Below are 20,060 nucleotides of genomic sequence, written 5' to 3' on the forward strand. Positions count from 1 at the left end.
GCAGGAGGTTGGGGTGCGGGGGGGGTTAGGATGCACTGGCAGAGCTGTGGAGTGCAGGCAGGTTGTGGTGCAGTGGGATTGGGGTGTAGAGGGGTTAGAATACGCTGGCAGGTCTGGGGCAGAAGGGTGGATGGGCTGCAGGAAGGTTAGGATGTACTGGAAAAGTTGGGGATGCAGAGGTTTGGGGGTGCATTGGAAGAGCCAGGGGCACATGGGACTTGGGGTGCACTGGCAGAGCTGCAGAGTTGGAATCTATGGGATTTGGGGTGCACCAGCACAGCAGGGAGGTGCAGATGTAGTGGAGTGGACTGACAGAGCTTGGGGTGCAGGGAGTTGGGGTGTGCTGATAGCTGGGGGGCTGCCAGGCCTCCCTCACTTGAGCCCCCAAGCTCTCTCCCCTATCGTACCCTACCATCCATCCCCATTTATTCCATTCTCCTCACTGCAGCCCCAAATCCTTTCCTCACTATTTTCCCCACTACTCCAACCCCCAATAACCCTCCCCTCCCAGGAAGCAGTCACATGTCTATTCTCTCCCCCCCCCCCCCCAATAAAACTGCCACCCATGACTCACAAATTGTAGCAACCACCAGCCATTTAGTCCAAAACTCCTTTGGTCATAGGTGGGGGTTGTGATTCACTCAGCCTTAGTTATGTTAATGGAAGGGGGAGTTCACAGCCATCAATAACAATGAGGCTTGTGATTCATCCAGTCATTAGTACCTCACAGCTTATTAATACAAGGCTGTAGAAGAAAACTGTTTTGGGGGCATCTGTAATGGGGGAACCCCTAATTCAAATGATCCCAACTTTGGAGCACTAATGCTCCCCTGTACCTTGGTACTGGCGCATGTGCCATGTAAAAATGTGTTCTCAGTTTGGGTCCCCCGAGGTTTACTGGGCACCAAGCATTACCTTGGGTCAAACTCGAGAGGTTGAGATCATGTTGAGCCACCTCACATCAACAGTTGGCTCTCTAGCTCTGGGCAAAACCAAAACCCACCTAGAAACTCTTTTTAAAATTATTTTTCTAAGGCGCTTATATCTCCAGATCTCTTAGCTACAATGGCTCCAAACTTGGGTCATTAACCCTTCCTACAGAGGCAAATTGCAAAAGAATCCAACTACAGCTAAACATGTAGATTTTAGAGCGGTCAGACTTTAAACAGATGTCATGATGGAACCTCAACTATAGTGCCCCTCCATGCCACTATAATAAAACCAGGAGAATCAGAGTTAAGGGAAATGTAAACACATTAAGGGAAGAATTACACAGCTCTTACCTAGCACGCTCTGTTAGAGGGCTTTCCCTTCTCCCTCCTACTTTCCTGGTTCTTGTCACGCAGACAGCAAGCAGCAAAAGACCTGAAGTCTGAAGTGCAGCCAATGTGATGTTTATTGGGGTTAGTTTCCAAGCAAGCATAGATATTCCAAAGCCCTTCACACCAGTCAGGCTTATCTCTGATAGAGTCTGTTCCTCAGTGTTCCATTCCAAGCTCTGATGCTACAGAGACTTGCCTGTGTGCCTGTTCCCTATTCCCGTTCCCCTTAGCAAGCATGATTCTAATTTCCCTTCTACTTCCTGTTTGACCCCAGTTTATATAGTAATATTCTCAGCTATACCTTAACCAATCATTTTACTGAAATGTAACTAACCAATCCTAACATATTGTAACATAATTCTCTAACCAATTATATCCCACTACCCTAATTAACTTACACCTAGTAAAATTAATTATACAGCAGACAGAAACAATTAGAGAACCAGACAGATTAACAATAGAAAAGTGGGGGGCCCAAAGATAAAACAATACAGAAATGAGGGTTTCACAAGCACCATCATTGATAAGTGATTTCTTGCCAGACTGGATGCTATCAAACTAAGTTTTCTTTAACCATCTTAAGATCTGTTTCTTTATCTGGTGGTGATGGGCACTCTGAGGACAGGATTGTCTTCCTTAACAGCCCAATATCACCTTATTTCAATGTGATTGGTTTGGGATGTGAAGATGTGACTGTATGCTTCCCAGCTTATGGCTGCCCCTGCTGCTTAGCCAAAGGCCTTAGCCTAAGAACAAGGCCTCAGACTATCCTAGTAAGAGAAGGCCCATACATAGGCAGACTGTGATTTTGATTCTTTGTTTTTATACCCTTGTAACTAGCTAAGTGATAAAAATACACCTGAGTTCTTAAAGTATAGGCCTTTACAGGCAGGCCTGAATATCTATATTCTGCTTTGTAAAGCACTGTGGGATAGAGAGTGCTAAGTCAGTAACATTAACCCCATTTTACAGATGGGAAAATGGAGACACAGAGAGGGGCAGTAACTTGCCTCAGGAGGTCTAGAACTAGAACCAAAGTATCCTGAGTCATAGTCCAGTGCATTAGCCACCCGGCCACAGTATTGGCCTCTAGGCAGCTTACCAGCTTTAACTCTTCCCTGCAGCAACTCCATGAAATGATGGTAGAACCGGGCTGAAGGCATTTTAGATAATAATTTTTAATGTAGGTTTTGTCCAGGAATTTCCTTAGCTTTGAAAAATTATTTACAATTGCATACACAGACTTCAAAGGAGAACCCCAAATGAGAATACTGGAACAATGCAGTATTGGTAAGGAGATGATAATATTCAGCGTTGACATTAAACCATTTTTCTGTAGTTTAACTTCTAAGGGCAGATTCCCCGGGGCACCAAAGCAACACAGAGAAGTCAGAGTACACTAGCCAGTTACATAGGGAGTACAGCTGCTTTGTATCACCAGAGTAGGGCAAAGCAGCTGAAGTGCACTGCTGAATGTGCCCCCTAATTTGCAGGTTTAGAGAGCTGTGTCAGTGTGATGGTGCTCTGTGCAGGGGGAGATGGGGAGAGCCCTGCCCTAGTGTTTCTGTGCTGTAAGGCTCCCCTGTGCTCTTGCCTTTCCAGCACTGGTGCCCAAGCTAGCATTCTTGGAACACTTGAAGAGTATGGGTCCAGTTTCCCTCAGACCACTGGGTCATTGTAGCGAATAGGATTGTTACATGCAAATTAGCTGTAGAGGTAAAGTGGTGACTGATAGAGTTACCTCTAATAGCACAATAAGAGTACCACTTGTAAGAGTTGCCTTTGTCTAATCATAATCATAAGGATGTTGTATATAATTATTATTAACTAAATCTGATTACAAACAGATTTCTCCAGATGCAGCCTGTGCACAAGATTTCAATCAATTTATCAATATGGAAAGTTTAACATGTCTGTATTATTCCATTATTAACAACATTCTGGACAAAGAAAAGACCAACAAAATGGTAAATTTCTTCAAGGACCCAGTATATATTTATTTTAAATTATAAACTGATGAAAGGGTTTTTGTGTGAATTCCCAGAACATTCCTTCACTCCCAGAGAGTTGGTGCTGCAATTCTGGGGAGGGTACATGCTATTTTTTATACAGAACTAAGAGGCCGAATCCCTTCTTTAGGTACAGAACAAAGCTCCACCTGAACTATGGAGTCAGGACTAGCGCTTCCCAGCACCAATGAACCTGGCTTTGATCATTTACCTTGCTGTTTGTGCATCTGTATCTGGATCGCGCAGTGTGGTTCCCACTCTCTTGCTTAGGGCACCGAGTCCTTGTCCTGTTCACTTCCTATTGTGTCCCCATCACAGGTGAATATCGACCACTGCACCAAAGCTGTGACCATGAAGAACTTGGTGGAGCCATCAGTGAGCAGCTTCAATGAGGCTCAGAAGCGGATCTTTGCCCTGATGGAGAAGGACTCCCTGCCCAGATTTGTGCGGTCAGAGTTTTATCAAGAGTTAATCAAGTAGCAATGTAGCAAGCCTGTGCACTGCATCCCCTGCTAGGCACTCACTGTGAGCCATGCCTCTTTCCAAATCCCACCTTTAGTCTATAGCTGCTTTGCCTTAAAGATACCAAACTGAGAAAGCACTCAACTGCATTGCTAAACTCCTTCCACATTGTTTTGAACTTTCTCCTATGTGCCAAGTGTCTCCTTTTCTACAGTCTCTTTCCCTGCTCCCTTCCCAAGATCCCTGTTATGAAAAAGCCCTAGTGATTTTACCCATTGGTCTTAGACTGCATTACTGAGAGTCATCTCGGCAGCCAGTTGACAGCAAGCTTCACCAGAGTAGTTCCATGGAGACGCAAAGGAGGCTTGCAGGAGCCTTGGCACTCATCTGGTACGCAGGGCTGTGGCCTGTAAAGCTTATAGGTCCTAGGTCTTGTCCACACTACAGAGTTTTGTCAACAAAAGTTATGCTGTCATACAGCAACTGCTTTAATTAAACTGCTGTTGCATGTCCAGACTATGCCCTTGTGTTGGCAGAGCGCATCCACACTACCAGCTCTTGCATCGACACACAGAGCAGTGCACTGTGGGTAGCTATCCCTCTGTGCAACTGGCCGCAGGGTACTTTGGGATGGGTTTGCAATGCCTCATGGGGCAGGCACAGCATTACATGATGTAAGTTTCTCGTTCCATGAGCATCCTACTAGATTGCCAGCTGCTTTTCAACTAAAGTGTGGGGGGGTGGGAGAGTGTGTGACAGGATGTATGTGTGTGGGGGGGGGGAGGGAGTGTATGAGAGAGTGTGGGGGGAGTGTGTGTGTCACCATGCTGTCTTTGTAAGTCCAAACAATCTTGAGGTGGTGGAGGGGAACGTTCTCCCCCCACAACAGTCCCCTCCTCCCTCCCTGGCTCTGCACAGCACAGCAGTCTCTTCCCCCATCTCCCCTGCTCTGTCTGCCGCTGTGTTCCTAGTTCCAGGGAGAGCAGGACTCCATGTTAAGGGTCCTGTGATTCCCTCCACGTTCTCCCATAGCCTCCTCAGACCAATGATCCACCCCTACCTTGTACTCCAGGCAGGGGAGCGTGTTGCTCTCCATGCTGAGGAATGTCAAAGCTTCCCGGAGTTTTGAAAGGGGAGGGGTGCATACCTGCAGGGCAGCAGAGTTCAAAACATTGAACAGAGTGGTCACAGCGGCCATTGTGGGATACTGGGGGAGGCCAGTTACATCGACATAATGAACAGCAGTGTTGCTTTGTCGCTTTAACTTTGCCCCAAAATGCTCTCTGCCTCTCATTGAGGTGGTTTTATTTTATTGGCAAAACAGGAGAGTTTTGCCAGAAAAAGTAGCACTGTAGTGGGTACACCTCCACTGTTCTGTTGATAAAAGCTGCCTTTTGCAGACAAAACTGTATACTGTAGACAAGGCCATAGTGTCCAATGCTCTAGCTGGATCTGAGCAGCCTTGATTCAGATAAACTCTGATGAGAATCAGAGAAGCATCCACACTTCAATGTTTATCCAAAACAACCACATGACTGAGCTGCTAGACCATATGTCCTCATCCATCCCTACGCGCAGGTCAGGTTACACTGATCTGATACCCTCGCTGTGACCAGCTGGATGAATTGAACATGTGAAATACTAATGGCATGGAAAGGGTGTTAAAATACTCCTGTCTCCTCCTGCCACGGCCCAAGACCTTGAAGTGACTGCTCTAAGTGCTAGCACTCTGTGCGGTTGTGACAGTCTTTGAGGGAGGAGGTGTTTGACAGCAAGCCCCACTGAGTGAAAGCCACCTCAGTTCTTCTGAAGCATTTGCTTTCTGAGGGCCCTGACACTGAGTCTGAGACCAGCTAGTGACAGGATTAGCTCTAATTGCACGTTGTGTCCACACACGACATGGTGGCTGCACAGTTAGTAACCATAGCCATGGCAGCACCAGTGTTTTGCCCCGGGCCATGACAGAGACTGCCACGTGGCTGCCTTCCTGGATCCTGGGGCACACTGTTATTTGCAATGTAGATCCTCCACACCCCCAGCAAACTGTGTCCACATGACTGGTTTGGCCTGCCCTCTCTCCTCCCTGCTTTCCAAGCGGGAGCACGGCCCACTTGCTGCTCATTCAGCATATCTGCTGGACACAGAAGCACTATGGGGTTTTCCCAGCATGAACTGATCCAATCACAGACAGGCAGTGTGGAAGGCGCGGGCCCATATGGGTGTCACAAGATTGTTTTTGAAAACAGCTGCGTGGACACAGGAAGGTCAGATGAGAATCAGAAACTGGTAACAATGACAGTTCTATTCATGCCATACCTAGGTACAGGGTGTATCTGGAGCTCCCAGACTGCGCTCTTCAGCTAGTAACACACTTCCCATTGTCAGTGTGCTGGGGGAGGCTACTGTGAGCGATAGGCCCTTCAACACACCACCTCTGCTGGAACAAACAGTGCTCCTTTTGAGCTGGAGACAGGGAGAAAAATAAAACAAACATCATTATCCAAAACACTGGGACTGCTGACTAGCAACCCAGAGCTCTGCCTGCATTAGATTTAGTGAGCTTGTCATTTCCAGAACCATATACAACCCCACAATGCCTATGCATAGCCTTACTCAATGCTCCCCAGGTGTTTAGAGGTGTGTTTGACTCATCACTGTGGGTGTCCTGCTGTTGAAGGCCTGTCCTAGTTATTCTCTCAAGAGCAGCATGCCAAAGTGAGAGTTCTGCACCAACCCAAAAAAGAAATTTCATTAGAGGAGGTAAAACTTGTTGAAAGAACATGACTAATAGAAACAGTTTGGGTCAGTTGCTGAGAACAGCCCTGAAGAAAAGGCATCCGTGGAAACTGGAGAAATAAAACCCTGCCTTCTTGAACAGATGGCAAATAGTGCTGAGCTTTGTGCAGTCCATTTCCCTCTGTCCAGGCTCCTCATTCTGTTTAGATGGGGCATACATATTTGTATTGCTGACACAATTGGCCAGTTTGTGTTCAAGCAGGATGACAGGACTGATGGGGCTTCTTGAAGGTGACAGGCTTTTTTCATTTTGAAAAATATTACAGCTCACAGACATTAGCCTTTGCCCTTGGTTCCAGCCCAACTCAGCAGCCACCAGAAGTTGTGACCATCTGCAGACCTTGGGAGGTGGGGGGTGGGGTGCTGTGTGAAATAAAGCTGGGATCTCAACCCAGTTTCAAGCTAAGTGTCCATCAGAAGCATGATTGGCAGAAACTGGCCCCCCACTGGTGAAAAGGCCAGGGACTGACTGGACCTTGACATGAATGTCTTTTCTCCTCCGGGGGGTTTCCTAGGAAGCCTGCAATGCCACTGCTTGTGGTAAGACTGCCTATGGCTAAATACAGGACATCAGTCTCCACAGCTGACGATCCAGCATTTTTATTTTTTAAAATCAGTTATAAAACTCTCAGCAGTCTGTTAAAATGGGCCACCCACGCTCAGAATCCAGAGCTGGCAATCCAAAGCCTGGGAGACTGTGTGCAACATGCAATAAAATAAACGATGGGTTTGCAAACCTTTTATACACTTACAAAAGCTATCAAAAAAAACACCATCCCCAAATATTTACACCTCGTTTCCATGGTGACAGAATAAAAATACATAGCTAGCTGGGCTGAACATTCCAGGAAACAAACTCTGGTAATGCATTTATTTTTCTTTCTCTCAAGCAAATGGCCTGGGAAAGTTAGAGGCCTCATGACAGGGCCACTGCCTGGTATTCTCATTCCCTTCGCCTGTGTGAAGATGTAACCCCTCTGTCAGTCATCCTGCAAGGTGGTACAGTGGCAGTATCACAATGGGCCCAACCCATTGCAAAGGGACCTCTCACATCTTTCACCTCCCCTTTGAGAAAGTAAAAAGTTAGAGCAGAAAATATCAATATAAATAGAGCCTTTTTCTGTCTGGCTTTGAAGGGAAATAGGTTAGGAACAGAACTGGGGCTAAGACCAAAACTGGTTCAGCAGTTACAATATAGGATATAGGATAACCATACCATCGCTGGGCCACATTCACTCCTGGTGTAATTCTACTGATTTTAGTGCAGGTATCTCAGAGAATTAGCTTGGTTCAGTATGTCTCTGCATAATACAGATGGCCAGAAATGCAGGCTCAAATGGGCTCCCAGCAGAAAGACTCCCACATGTCATTTACTTGATTAAGATGTTGCTGGAAAGACTGAAATGCCTCACAGGTACATTGGGAATTCAAATTTGTAATTGCAAGTTAACCAAACAAATTGTGTTTTAATTGGCAATATATTTAATCCCCTTCTCTCGCTTTCTCCAGTAAGACCTGCCCTATGGACTGCCACCAATGGGTGACTTCTTATTAGTTTAAGTAACCTCTTTAAGTTATCTGCACGTTTCCAGTTCTCTAGTTAAAAAGTCATTCTGGTTTGGCTGGTCCTTTGAGTGGTTGCTTAAAATGAACAGCTCTCTATATACATATATGCACATATACACACACAGATTTTCAGTCAGTTTCTGCTAGGTGTCCAAATTTGTTCATGCAAATTTTACATGCTCAGTTGATTGTTTGCCTAGTTATCACATGTATGTCTGCAAAACAGGTACTTCAGGCCTAACTATCCAATCTGATCACACAAACACGCACGGGCCGTCATTCCACACCCAAAATTCAAGGCCATCTTTTGAAAACGTGATCCTAAAAGTCTACTCTTGTAGCTGTCTGATTTGGATTCCAACACATGTAATCTTTCTTCCCTGAATCCTGCTGCAGGATAATTTACACAGGAGAACAAGCTGGGGTAGGTTGGGTATTTATGGTGAAGTCAGGACTGTGGCTTGCACTCATTAAAAGGAAAGGGGGATGCCATAGGTATCAAATGTGCCATAGGAACCACAGGCATCAGATGTACATTGACCATTTCCTGGAAGTTGGAGCTGTGAAAAGTGCTGTGGGTTATTTTGGTAACCACTGGTGAGTACGTCCTAACCTGTGCTCTTCTACCAGATACTCAAACTTCTCAGATCTTCCCCAGTCAACCAGATCTCTCCCTTCATAGTGCTCCTTAGAAAATTCCTTTTTGTCTCATGAAAACATACTCCACTCATGCCCATAAAGACCAGATATTGGCTCTATTGGGACATCACAGCGATGTGCTGGGCGGCCCTGTGCTGAGATGTGGTTTGTAGCCTAAAAACTGCTTTGGTTTGTCATGTGCTATCACAACAACTTTTGGTGGCACCTGGGCAGCAGGAAGCCTTGGGACTCGGTTTGAGTTCTTTTGAAAGTGTAGCCTATCAGAAACCCCTCCTGGCCTCCACTTCTGCTACAGAAAGGATAAACCTCCTCTCCTAGATACTTAATTTTGAACTAGGTCCAATTTAGCCTAATTCTCTATTAGCTACAGAAGGGCCTGTGCAATGTGACTTCAGAAGCATTTGGGATTTCTAAAAGCTGTGTTTGTGTAGACTGTTCACTTTGTTTATTCACTCTGGCATATAAACAGTCTGAAAGGTGACAAATGACACCATCTGATGAGGAAGCGGATAATTCTGAAACCCAAGCAACATCTGCTATGGGACCGATACCATCTGTAATGTGTCTATTATCAAGTATTTTATATATTCTCTGTTACTCGTACTTTTATTATGTTACATATATATGAGCACGATATATACAGCATTATATATCTGTATTCTTATATACACATTATATATATATTCATCATGTTAACTTCACTTGAGTCCTTAGTGAGTCAGTGAATCAAAACATACAATTTAAATGCATGTTAGCTAACAGCAAGATTGTTCACTTTTCACACTTGCCCATTGTTTCTCGCAGCCATGAGCACTGAGTAGAAGTAGAATGGTTTCAGGTATTTTACTGAGCTAAAACTCAACCTTTCATTGGTATCTTCCTATCTCTTTCTTTGCACTGTGTTGATAGATTACTCCTTTATTGGAGCAGCAGCTATTATCTTTAGAAAAAAAGCAAGTGGATTTGTGCTATTCTGGGGAAAGGCCAGTGGCCAGGGACCCTCTCCTGGCAAGGCAACCCCAGGCTGAATTTCTAGGTCTCTGGTCTCAGTGCATTGCTTTCATGTGAGTTCAGTGGTTCCAGAGTCCTGGCAAAGCACTGATTGAATGGAAAGCCCCTCTCTTGGCATGTCATGCTGCCCCAATTGCCTCCTGGCCATGGGGTTGAGGTCACTTGCCATGTGTCTCTGGTAGGCCCTGTGATTTGAACCCTCCCTCTCAATGAGACCCATTCTCATTGTGCACCGTTTAAAGCCTGTATCTATTCCATCATGCCTGTGCTGTTAACTGACCTGAGCGGGCTGTGGAAATACCCTGTGCATCTGGTACAGAACCTGGAAAATCTTCAGGACCATAATCTCTTTAAATCTGCCCTTTGTGCCCTGAAGAGGTTAACATCATGTACTGTCAAACCAAACCACATCCCACTACAAGAGGTGAACATCTGTATGGGTCAACTCCCATGACAGGGCCTGTCTTGTAGGGTGCTGAGTGGTTCCCCCAAGTGGCTCTTATCCATCCAAACCCGTGTCCTCAGTGCAGGATGGTACAGGGTGTGTGTCCCCCCGCGAGGCATTGCCATGTCAGGGCAGTGCAGGCTAGGTCAACTGGGTCTGTTCTGTAACATGCATGTAACCTTCAATATAACCTGAATATAAAAATATTATCACTGACATGGCTCTGTGGCTTGTTTATTTACTTCATCACTTTATGATCAAGGTCAGATATCAGGCTTAGCTTCAGCAATGCATTTCCAGGACTTGGCTTTTATTAGAAAGGTGAATGAAAGCAGGCACAGAGCAAAGCGAAGTTCTAGACCTCTGCTAGAATAGAGAGAGAGATTTCCTGGGGATTAAAAAATGAACCAGCAACTACTGGAGATTGGCCTGCCCCGGATTCCTGGTGTGAGCCCCTTCAGCCCCAGCACACTTCAACTGGTAACCATAGGCCATCACTTGGTAACCAAAGAATGGGACTAACCCTTCCCATTGTGATGGGTTTGGTCACAGAGACCCCCTTTGGACTGTCACCTGACGTGCTGGAATTACCTCTGAGCCCGTTTTCCCTGATGGCTTGGGACTCCAGAACCCTGCCTTATTGAGCCAGACATGCTAGCCTGCTGCAACACAGACCCAGGTCTGAACCATGCCGCCAAAGCTGCAGGCTTTAACTGGAACCCACTCAGCAGGTTACCTATCTCCAGCACCCAGACACCCAGTTCCCAGTGGGATCTAAACCCCAAATAAATCCATTTTACTCTGTATAAAGCTTATACAGGGATATAGAGATATGCACAGCTGTTTGCTCCCCCAGGTATTACTCTGGGTTAATTAATAAACAAAAGTGATTTTATTAAGTATAAAAAGTAGGGTTTAAGTGCTTTCAAGTAATAACAGACAGAGCAAAGTAAGTTACCAAGCAAAATAAAACAAAACACGCAAGAAAGTGAATACAGGTAAATCTCACCCTCTAAGATGTTCCAATAAGCTTCTTTCACAGACTAGACTCCTTCCTAGTCTGGGCCCAATCCTTTCCCCTGGTACAGTCCTTGTTAGTTCCAGCTCAGGTAGTAACTAGGGGATTTCTCATGACTGGCTGCCCCCTTTGTTTTGTTCCACCCCCTTTTATAGCTTTGGCACAAAGTGGGAATCTTTTGTCTCTCTGGATCCCCACCCCTCCTTCTAAATAGAAAAGCACCAGGTTTAAGATGGATTCCAGTTCACATGTCACTGTAAGACCACCTTCTTCATTATTTAGTAGCTAGAAGACATGTACATAGGAAGGCTTGCAGGTAAACAAACCCATTCACAGTTCATTGATTCTGAAGCACCCTTAATGGCTTCCACTTAACATGTTTACATCAGTAATACAAGTTTATAACTTATTCTCCTAACTCCAGACATAGAAATAATACATGCAAACAAATAGGATGAACTCACTCAGTAGATCATAAGCTTTGTAATGATACCTTACAAGAGACCTTTTGCATGAAGCATATTCCAGTTACATCATATTCACATTTATAAACATATTTCCATAAAATATATGGAGTGTAAAATCACACCCATACTGTGCATTTAGCTGCCCCTGCCTGTAGTATTAAAACCCTCCTCCACCCCGCAGCACTCCTCTGGAAGAGAAGCACCACTCCTCTCCTCTGCCCCAAATCAGGTCAAAGTGAAAATAAAAAGTTTTTTTTTATTTTCCTGAGCTGCAAGAAAACTCATTATTAGCCCAGCTCCGGTGCCCAGCCCTTTGACACAAATCACCCCACATGGAGTGAAGGGGTTGTTCAGCTGAAAGGATAGAATTAGCACTTTCACAGGGTTTCAACAAATAATGACGAGAAAATCCCTCAAGTCCCTTTTCACAGCAATTCAGAGTTTGCTGACATCTGGCTCTTGTATGAATGCCAGCTGGGGGGAGGGGGGAGCTGAAATCAAAGGAAAGACCCAGCTGAGGAGTGAAGGTGAGGCATGCATGGCAGCTCTGCCAGTTGCAGTATATCATGGGGATCAGTCTCTAGTCTGTGAATATGGAATGTTTCAGCAGAGGGCAGCATGACACAGATTCTCTCCAGCGCCTGAGACCCTGATAGCACAACAGCCATTCAGGAGCTAAGCCAGGACACGGCAGCTCCAAGCAATAATGCCCTGACATATAAGGGGCAGCCCAGATACAAGCGGGACATTGTCCCTGCTGCTAAGTGCTCTAGCCTACAGAGGATCCACTGCTGCCAGGAAGGAGCCCTCTTGCAGGGCATGAGGAGAATGTTCCTTAAGGCCAGAGACAGCAAGTGGTATTTCAGCTCCAGGAGACCTCCCAGGGCATGCTGACAGCTAGGGGCAGAGCCAGGGCAATAATATATGGACACAAAGCATCTGTGTAAGGATGCCCATGGAACACCGAGTAGACCCTGCATTCAAAGGTGCTGTGCCAGCTCTTTGGCCTGCCCTGAGCAAAGCTGGGTGCTAGTGTGCTTGAATCTTGCCTACTTGTCCTGGTGGGGAGCTGGTTTTGAAGTGTCTGGAGGAGAGCAGGCTCCCAGGTGTGATGCCTGGTCAGGGATTCCCAAACTAGGAACTGGGCCTGCCCAGCATGGCACTTCAAGACAGCATGTTAATGCCCATGTCCCAGGAGGTCACAGAGCTCTGCCTGGTCAATGCTATGGCCAATGAGCAGCACACACTGTGCTATCATTGGCCAGAGGTCCTGGGTCAGGGACACACCCATGCCTGCTGGATGGATACCCCTGGGACCGGTATGACATGCTCCCTAGCACAAATGCTGAGGGAATGGTTGTCAGAGGGAGAGTCTGGGAGGCAACAACATTGTGGAGCCTCTGTGACATACCAGGGTACAATCCAGACCAGTGAGTAGCTGTGTCACCCCTGCCCTGTAACTTGAGCTGCCCTTTATAATGCCTTGCTGCAGTAGCCTCCAGCTTGGACTGCTCACAAACAGCCTTCAGCATGTAAGTCACTCCCAGCCATGTCTGTGTGTGCTGCTGCCAGCCAGCCACACCTTGGCTCTGACCAGCCTTGGTTATGCTGCAGGGTGACCCCAACACAGCCCCAGTCCTAGAACTTTCCCCAGAAATATATGTCCTGTACTGCCCAGCCCTCTCCTGCACAGTACAAATATACTGAGTCCATTATTCCTTTAAGGGAATAATATGCACATAACTTGTTACCCCAAATGGAGTTACGCAGACCCTTCAACTTGAACACACTGGATTAGATAAAACAGTAAAACCAGATTATTAACTACAAAGCGAGATATTTTAAATGAGTACAAGTTATGAGGTATAAAAGTCAGAAATGGTTACAAGAAAAATAGAGGTAAAATGCTTACTGGTGCCTAACAACCTATATTAGATTCAAAACAAAAGTTCTTTCACCACACGCTTTCAGCAGTTTTACTGACCAAACTCTTTAGGTCAGGACCCCTCCCCCAGAGTCCAATGGCTGCTTCCTTTGTGAATGTGATGGGCAGGGAGGAGAGGTGTCTTGGGGTGTCTGTCCCTTCTTTCTATAGTCCTGTCCCCACTTTGAGAATGAGAAGCATTTCCAGCTGGGAACAAGGCGACAAGCAGTCTGTGTGGAAGGAAACTCCATGCTGTTTCTTCACTGAGATGTAGATTTTTGCCCTGCCCCCTTTCCTGCCAAAGAATGGCCCTTGTCAGGTAACTGTCCATCAGCCTTGTTTACACATGGCTTAGGCATCAGCTTGCCCTTTGTCTCTGAGGAACTGGTTTGGCCACTCCCCTGACTTCTCTGGAAACATACTTTTAGTCATGATTTTATCTTGTGTTTATAACTTCACATATAATGCTGCAATTTGCATTTTTAAATAATACCTCACAAGGCATATCTTGTACAAGCATTACTACGAAGGGCATATGGTGTGAACACAGGGTTATATTCTTTCACAGCCCCCAGCCCACCAGAGCGCAGGAAGGGCAGCAGATGGCTCAGGCACACGGAACAGGTCTCTGATTGCACTGCAAGCAAGAGGAGGGAGATCTGGTCAGGATGGGGCTGTGCAGACAGAGGCGGCATGTTCTTGAAGAGAAGATATAGGCACCCACGTCACTCCTGCAGGAAAGGCTGGCAGCTTCACTGTGAGACACTTGTCGGGCAGCTTGACCAGACCCAGCTGCTGTCATCAAACACCAAACACCACCTGGCAGATCAGAGTACCCCAAGTGATGGGTAGCTTGGAACTATGAGCTGGAACCAGGAACCAGTCATCAGCCCCACAGGGAGCTCTGCAGTTCAGGAGGAGTCAGTGCTGGTCATCTACAGCCAGTTTCTAACCCCTTTGCACTGTTCATCCCAGTAGGGAATCCAGGAACTGGAGCTGGGTGAAGTGGGTATTTGCACTCAGCGATGTTCATCTGATGCTGTTTGTCTCTGCAGCCCCATGAGCTGCAGTGGCATGCTATAAATTACATAAAACACTACAGTGAAGGACTTTCAGCTTGCAAGGGAAACACTAAAAGGTCAGCCCAGACACCAGCTCCTGCATCCCGCTGATCACACAAATGGGACATGGGATAAATGTGAACCACTGCAGTGAGAGCAGCGCAGCAAAGCACAGATACTTGAGCCCACACTAAAAAATGGGAATGTACCTATTTTGGAACATCACCCAGATCAGCATCAACCACTAACCAGCCCCTTCACGCTGCCAGCGTGCCGGGGGGGTGGGGGAGGGGGCTGGGTTCCACAGCACTGGCCTATGTTGGCAAGGACCACCAGAAAAGTAGAGGGGTCTCTGGCAGACCATGGTGTAGGACAGTGGAGCCCAGGGATGGACTGGCCGGTGGGATGCCGGGAAATCACCAGACAAAGCAATAATCCTCTCCCTGGAGGGTAAATAAGCTGCCTTCATCTTGCAGCCAGGCTAGTGATAGCTTGGGTCTATCTGATGAACTTGAACACTTTGGGTCAGAAATATCATGAGGCCCATGGAAACCAGAATGTGGCCAATTATTCTGAATTCTTGAACACCTTGGTCCAGGATACATTTGCACCTCCCTGCCCCAAGTCCAGTTTGATGCCACTTGAGGTGCTGAGTATTTATGCTTCACCGTCTCCTGATGGGTCATCACAGAAATCACAGCTGTTTCACACAATTTAGAATGAAATACTGTTTGGCTGAAAACCCTCCAGGAAAATACACTATTTCCCATTCTTGCTTTGTCCCATTTCAGATATACCTGCTTTCCAGTCAGGGAACAAACTGAGCTGCATTTCCCCCTTAGTAACTGCAGGGGTCTGTGAAGGAGCAGAGAAACTGCTGCCTGGCACAGCAGGGGTTAAAGAAAGCCTGTGGAGTCAGCTAGCCCCGCCTCATTATACCTGAAGCCAATGCCAGGCCTGGAGGTGGGAGAAAAGAAGGGAGCCTGGCTCAGTTAGGTGCTGACTGGTGAAGAGGCAGGAGCTCTCTGTTTGCTTGCCTGAAGGCACAGACCAGCAACCCTTCCAGCCAATGCAGCCACTGAAGGCAAGTAAGTCTTCCCCTGCCAATGGAAGCCTGTGGGTATGCCCCAACTGCGGGTAACTGACCCAATGGGGCCTCACCCCAAACTAAAAGGACTTTCATAGGGAGCAGCCCAGGAAAAAAGGTCCTGAATCCCCCACCCCACCGCCTCCTCACAGCCGGGAAAAAGATCCATCTCCCCTGTTTAGGGGTTTGAGCAACACAGGACCCTGTGCCAGGACCTGAGGGAAAAGGAGGGGTCAGGTCCACCTACAACCCCCTAATCAATGATCTAGCCCAGGGGACAGCAACCTATGGCACGTGTGCCAAAGGCGGCATGCAAGCTGATTTTCAGTGGCACTCTGCTGCCGCCCCAGGGTCCCGGCTGCTGGCCCCGCTCAGCTCGCTGCCGGCCTGGGATAGCAGCCACTGGCCCCACTCAGCCTGCTGCTGGTCTGGGGTCCCGGCCGCCGTCCCCGCTCAGCCCTCTGCCGGTCTGGGGTCCCAGCCGCTGGCCCCCTGCCAGCCGGAGTCCTGGCCGCCGGCCCCACTCAGCCCACTGCCAGTCTGGTATACCAGCCGCCGGCCCGGGGCTCTGTTCCTGGCGTCAGCCCAGTGCTCTGCAGCCACCCCCAGCTGTGGCTCACTGGGGCAGTGAGGGGTGCAGACAGGGACAAGAGGGGGTGCAGCTCAGCACCCCTACCTTAAAAATTGTTCCAGCACCACTGGGATATTTTTAAGTCCTGATTTGCTGTTTATATCAGGCCACGTGGAACAGCACACTGCGTTTGATGTTGTGCGTGCCCTCTGTCACCATTTCCCCCCCCCACTGTGAGTTGAGGGGTACATTTGACAAAATGTCAGCTCCTATGAAAGCAAAGTTAGATGTCCGTTCATTTCAGCCTTCTTGGACAGATGCATTTGGATTTATTCAAAAGAAGGACCATGCTGTTTGTGCTTTCTGTTGTGAAAGTGGTGTTTGTGGCACATCAAGTGTTCGACGACATTTTGAAACGAAGCATGAGAAAACCTTTCTTGATGAAGCAGACAAGACTGAATTGATCAAAAAGGCAGTAGCAGGATATGAGAAGCAAAGCAGTGTTTTTAAATGCGTAAGTGTAAGTAAAAATCAAGCTATAGGAGGAAGTTACAAGATTGCACAGTGCATTGCAAAAAATGGAAAGCCGTTTACAAATGGGGAATATGTAAAAGAAGTTTTTCTCAGCAGTTCGGAGGTTTTGTTCAATGATTTGCCAAATAAAGATATGATCAAATCTAGAATAAAAGAACTTCCTGTCTCTGCCCAGGGCTGGTGCAAGGAAGTTTCGCGCCCTAGGCGAAACTTCCACTTTGCGCCCCCCCAGCCCTGTGGCAGCTCCCCGCCCCCCCTCCACCCTGAGGTGCCCCCCCTGCGGCAGCCCCCCTGCCCTGAGGCGACCCCCCCGTGTGGCAGCTCCCCACCCCAGCTCACCTCTGCTCCGCCTCCTCCCCGAGCATGCCGCCCCTGCTCTAATTCTCCTCCCCTCCCAGGCTTGTGGCACCAAACAGCTGATTGGCGCCGCAAGCCTGGGAGGCGGGAGAAGTGGAGCAGCGATGGCGTGCTCGGGGAAGGCGCGTAGCAGAGGTGAGGAGCCGTGCGGCAGCTCCCCACCCCTGCTCACCTCTGCTCTGCCTCCTCCCCGAGCACGCCGCCCTGCTCTAATTCTCCTCACCTCCCAGGCTTGTGGCGCCAAACAGCTGATTGGCGCTGCAAGCCTGGGAGGTGGGAGAAGTGGAGCGACGACCACGTGCTCGGGGAGGGGGCGTAGGAACGCTGTAAAAAAAATTGGGGGCACTGCTTTTTGGCGCCCCCAAATCTTGGCGCCCTAGGCAACCGCCTAGTTTGCCTTAATAGTAGCACCAGCCCTGTCTCTGCCAGAACAGTTGAAAGACGCATAAGCGAAATGGCATAAAACATTAACAAAAAGCAGACAATTGCATTAAAAGACACAGCAGTGTTCAGCATTGCAGTTGATGAGAGCGTGGATATAAACAACGTTCCAGTTTGGCAGTTGTTTCAAGATATTGTGCATCCGATGAAATCCAAGAGGAACTTTGTTGCCTAAAACCCCTGCATGGCACAACAAAGGGGGAAGATATAGTGGAAAGTTTTGTAAACCATTTTGAAGAATGAGGAGTTGACATCAGAAAAATATTTTGTGTGACAACAGATGCACCTCCTGCCATGGTTGGAAAACAGAAGGGATTTGTAAAGTTATTTGAAGATCAAATTGGCCCCCCAACAGTCAAATTTCACTGTATCATCCATCAAGAAAACCTGTGTGCTAAATTTCTAATTCAGAGCTTAATAATGTGATGAATACAGTGGTGTGAATTGTGAATTTCCTAGTTGCTCTATCTGCTTTGACTCACAGACAGTTTCAAGCACTGCTAGAAGAGATGGACAGTGCTTATAACGACATTGCACTTCACAGCAACATTCGGTGGCTAAGTCATGGCAAGGTTTTGGGGTGCTTTGTAAACTGTTTTGATGCAATCAAGGCCTTTTTGTTGGAAAAAGGACAAAACTACCCCAAACTGGATGACAAATGGCTGTGTAAGCTCATAAGAACGGCCGTACTGGGTCAGACCAAAGGTCCATCTAGCCCAGTATCCTGTCTACTGACAGTGGCCAATGCCAGGTGCCCCAGAGGGAGTGAACCTAACAGGTAATGATCATGTTTCTAACTGACATCACCGCTTACTTAAACGAACTCAACCTCTGTCTCCAGGGTGCAGGGCAAACGGTTCTGGATCTTTATGAAGCCTGGAAGGCATTTGTTGTAAAACTAGCAGTTTTTTTTCTCGGGATAGTTGAACTTCGACTTTCTGCTACTTCCAACACACAAAAGAGCTATCGACACGTTGCACTGTCAGTATCGATGAGATTGGAATGTACATGCAAGAACTGGAATCAGAATTTTCTGACAGATTTCAAAATTTCCAGCGATTTGGCCCAATGCTTTCTTTTCTAATTAAACCTGAAAACTTCAAAGAAAGCGACTTAGATTTGTCTGTATTTCAGTGGATGGGTGTTGAAGATTTTGAAATGTAGCTCATTCAGTTAAAAAGCTCAGAATTGTGGGTATCAAAGTTTGGAGATCTGCAGAGTGCACTTGAAGCTACCAAGAGAGATCATGGGGCCTCTATTCTGACCTGCTGGAACTTCCTGCCAGTGCAATGTAACTGTTTGAAGAAAATTGCGTTTGCAATGCTTTCAGCATTTGGATCCACATACTTGTGTGAACAGGTATTTTCACACATGAAATCTGTCCTCTGTCCCTCTCAGAGCCGGTTAACAACTGATCACTCAGAAGCCTGCGTGCAGCTTAAAGTATCCAAATATGTGCCATACATTGGAAAACTCAGCAAGGAAAAGCAAGGGCAAGGATCACCCTAAACTGATAAGATCTGCATTTTAATTTAATTTTAAATGAAGCTTCTTAAACATTTTAAAAACCTTATTTACTTTACATACAATAGTTTAGTTATATAATATAGAATTATAGAGAGAGACCTTCTAAAAACGTTAAAATGTATTACTGGCACGCGAAACCTTAAATTACAGTGAATAAATGAAGACTTGGCACACCACTTCTGAAAGGTTGCCGACCCCTGATCTAGCCACTAGACTGCCCTGCCACTGAAGGCCGGATCACAGGGCCCCATATCAGATTTTGGTGGGGAGGGGGAAGCTTCAACCATGATACCAGCGGCTACTTACACACATGGAAACTTTAGGGTTTTTTTGAGATGATAACTTAGAAATTAGCCTACAGGAGCACTGTATCTAATTCCTATATAAAGAAAGAAAATGTTGTATACAAACACCAATTAAAACCATATTTTAAATTTATATGTAAGTTTAGAACAATCAGGAGATAATACAGCAAGATATTCACAGTCCCAAGCCTTGAGGTATCATAAGAATGGTCATACTGGGTCAGACCAATGGTCCAGCTAGACCAGTATCCCATCTTCCAAAAGTGGCCAATGCCAGGTGCTTCAACGGGAATAAATAGAACAGGCAATCATCAAGTGATCCATACCCTGTCATCCACTCCCAGCTTCTGGCAGTCAGAGTCTAGAGACATCCAGAGTATGGGGTTGCATCCCTGACCATCTTGGATAATACCCATTGATGGACCTATCCTCCATGAACTTATCTAATTCTTTTTAGAACCCTGTTATAATTTTGGCCTTCACAACATCCCCCGACA

The 20,060-nt window shown here is 46.8% G+C and overlaps 1 protein-coding gene across 1 annotated transcript in view; it reads left to right on the forward strand.

The window, feature by feature from the left end:
• The window catches only part of LOC113407227 (regulator of G-protein signaling 5), a 93,067-nt gene extending 88,664 nt beyond the window's left edge, over positions 1 to 4,403 (forward strand). The window contains exon 5 of the mRNA XM_026655456.2: positions 3,650 to 4,403. Coding sequence (XP_026511241.1) covers positions 3,650 to 3,811 — 162 coding nt within the window. The 3' untranslated portion in view covers positions 3,812 to 4,403. The remainder of the gene's footprint in view (positions 1 to 3,649) is intronic.
• Positions 4,404 to 20,060: the final 15,657 nt, after the last annotated feature.

This window comes from Terrapene carolina, unplaced genomic scaffold (genome assembly GCF_002925995.2).
Source record: "Terrapene carolina triunguis isolate 2854851 unplaced genomic scaffold, T_m_triunguis-2.0 Scaffold210, whole genome shotgun sequence".
Classification (NCBI taxonomy): Eukaryota; Metazoa; Chordata; order Testudines; family Emydidae; genus Terrapene; species Terrapene triunguis.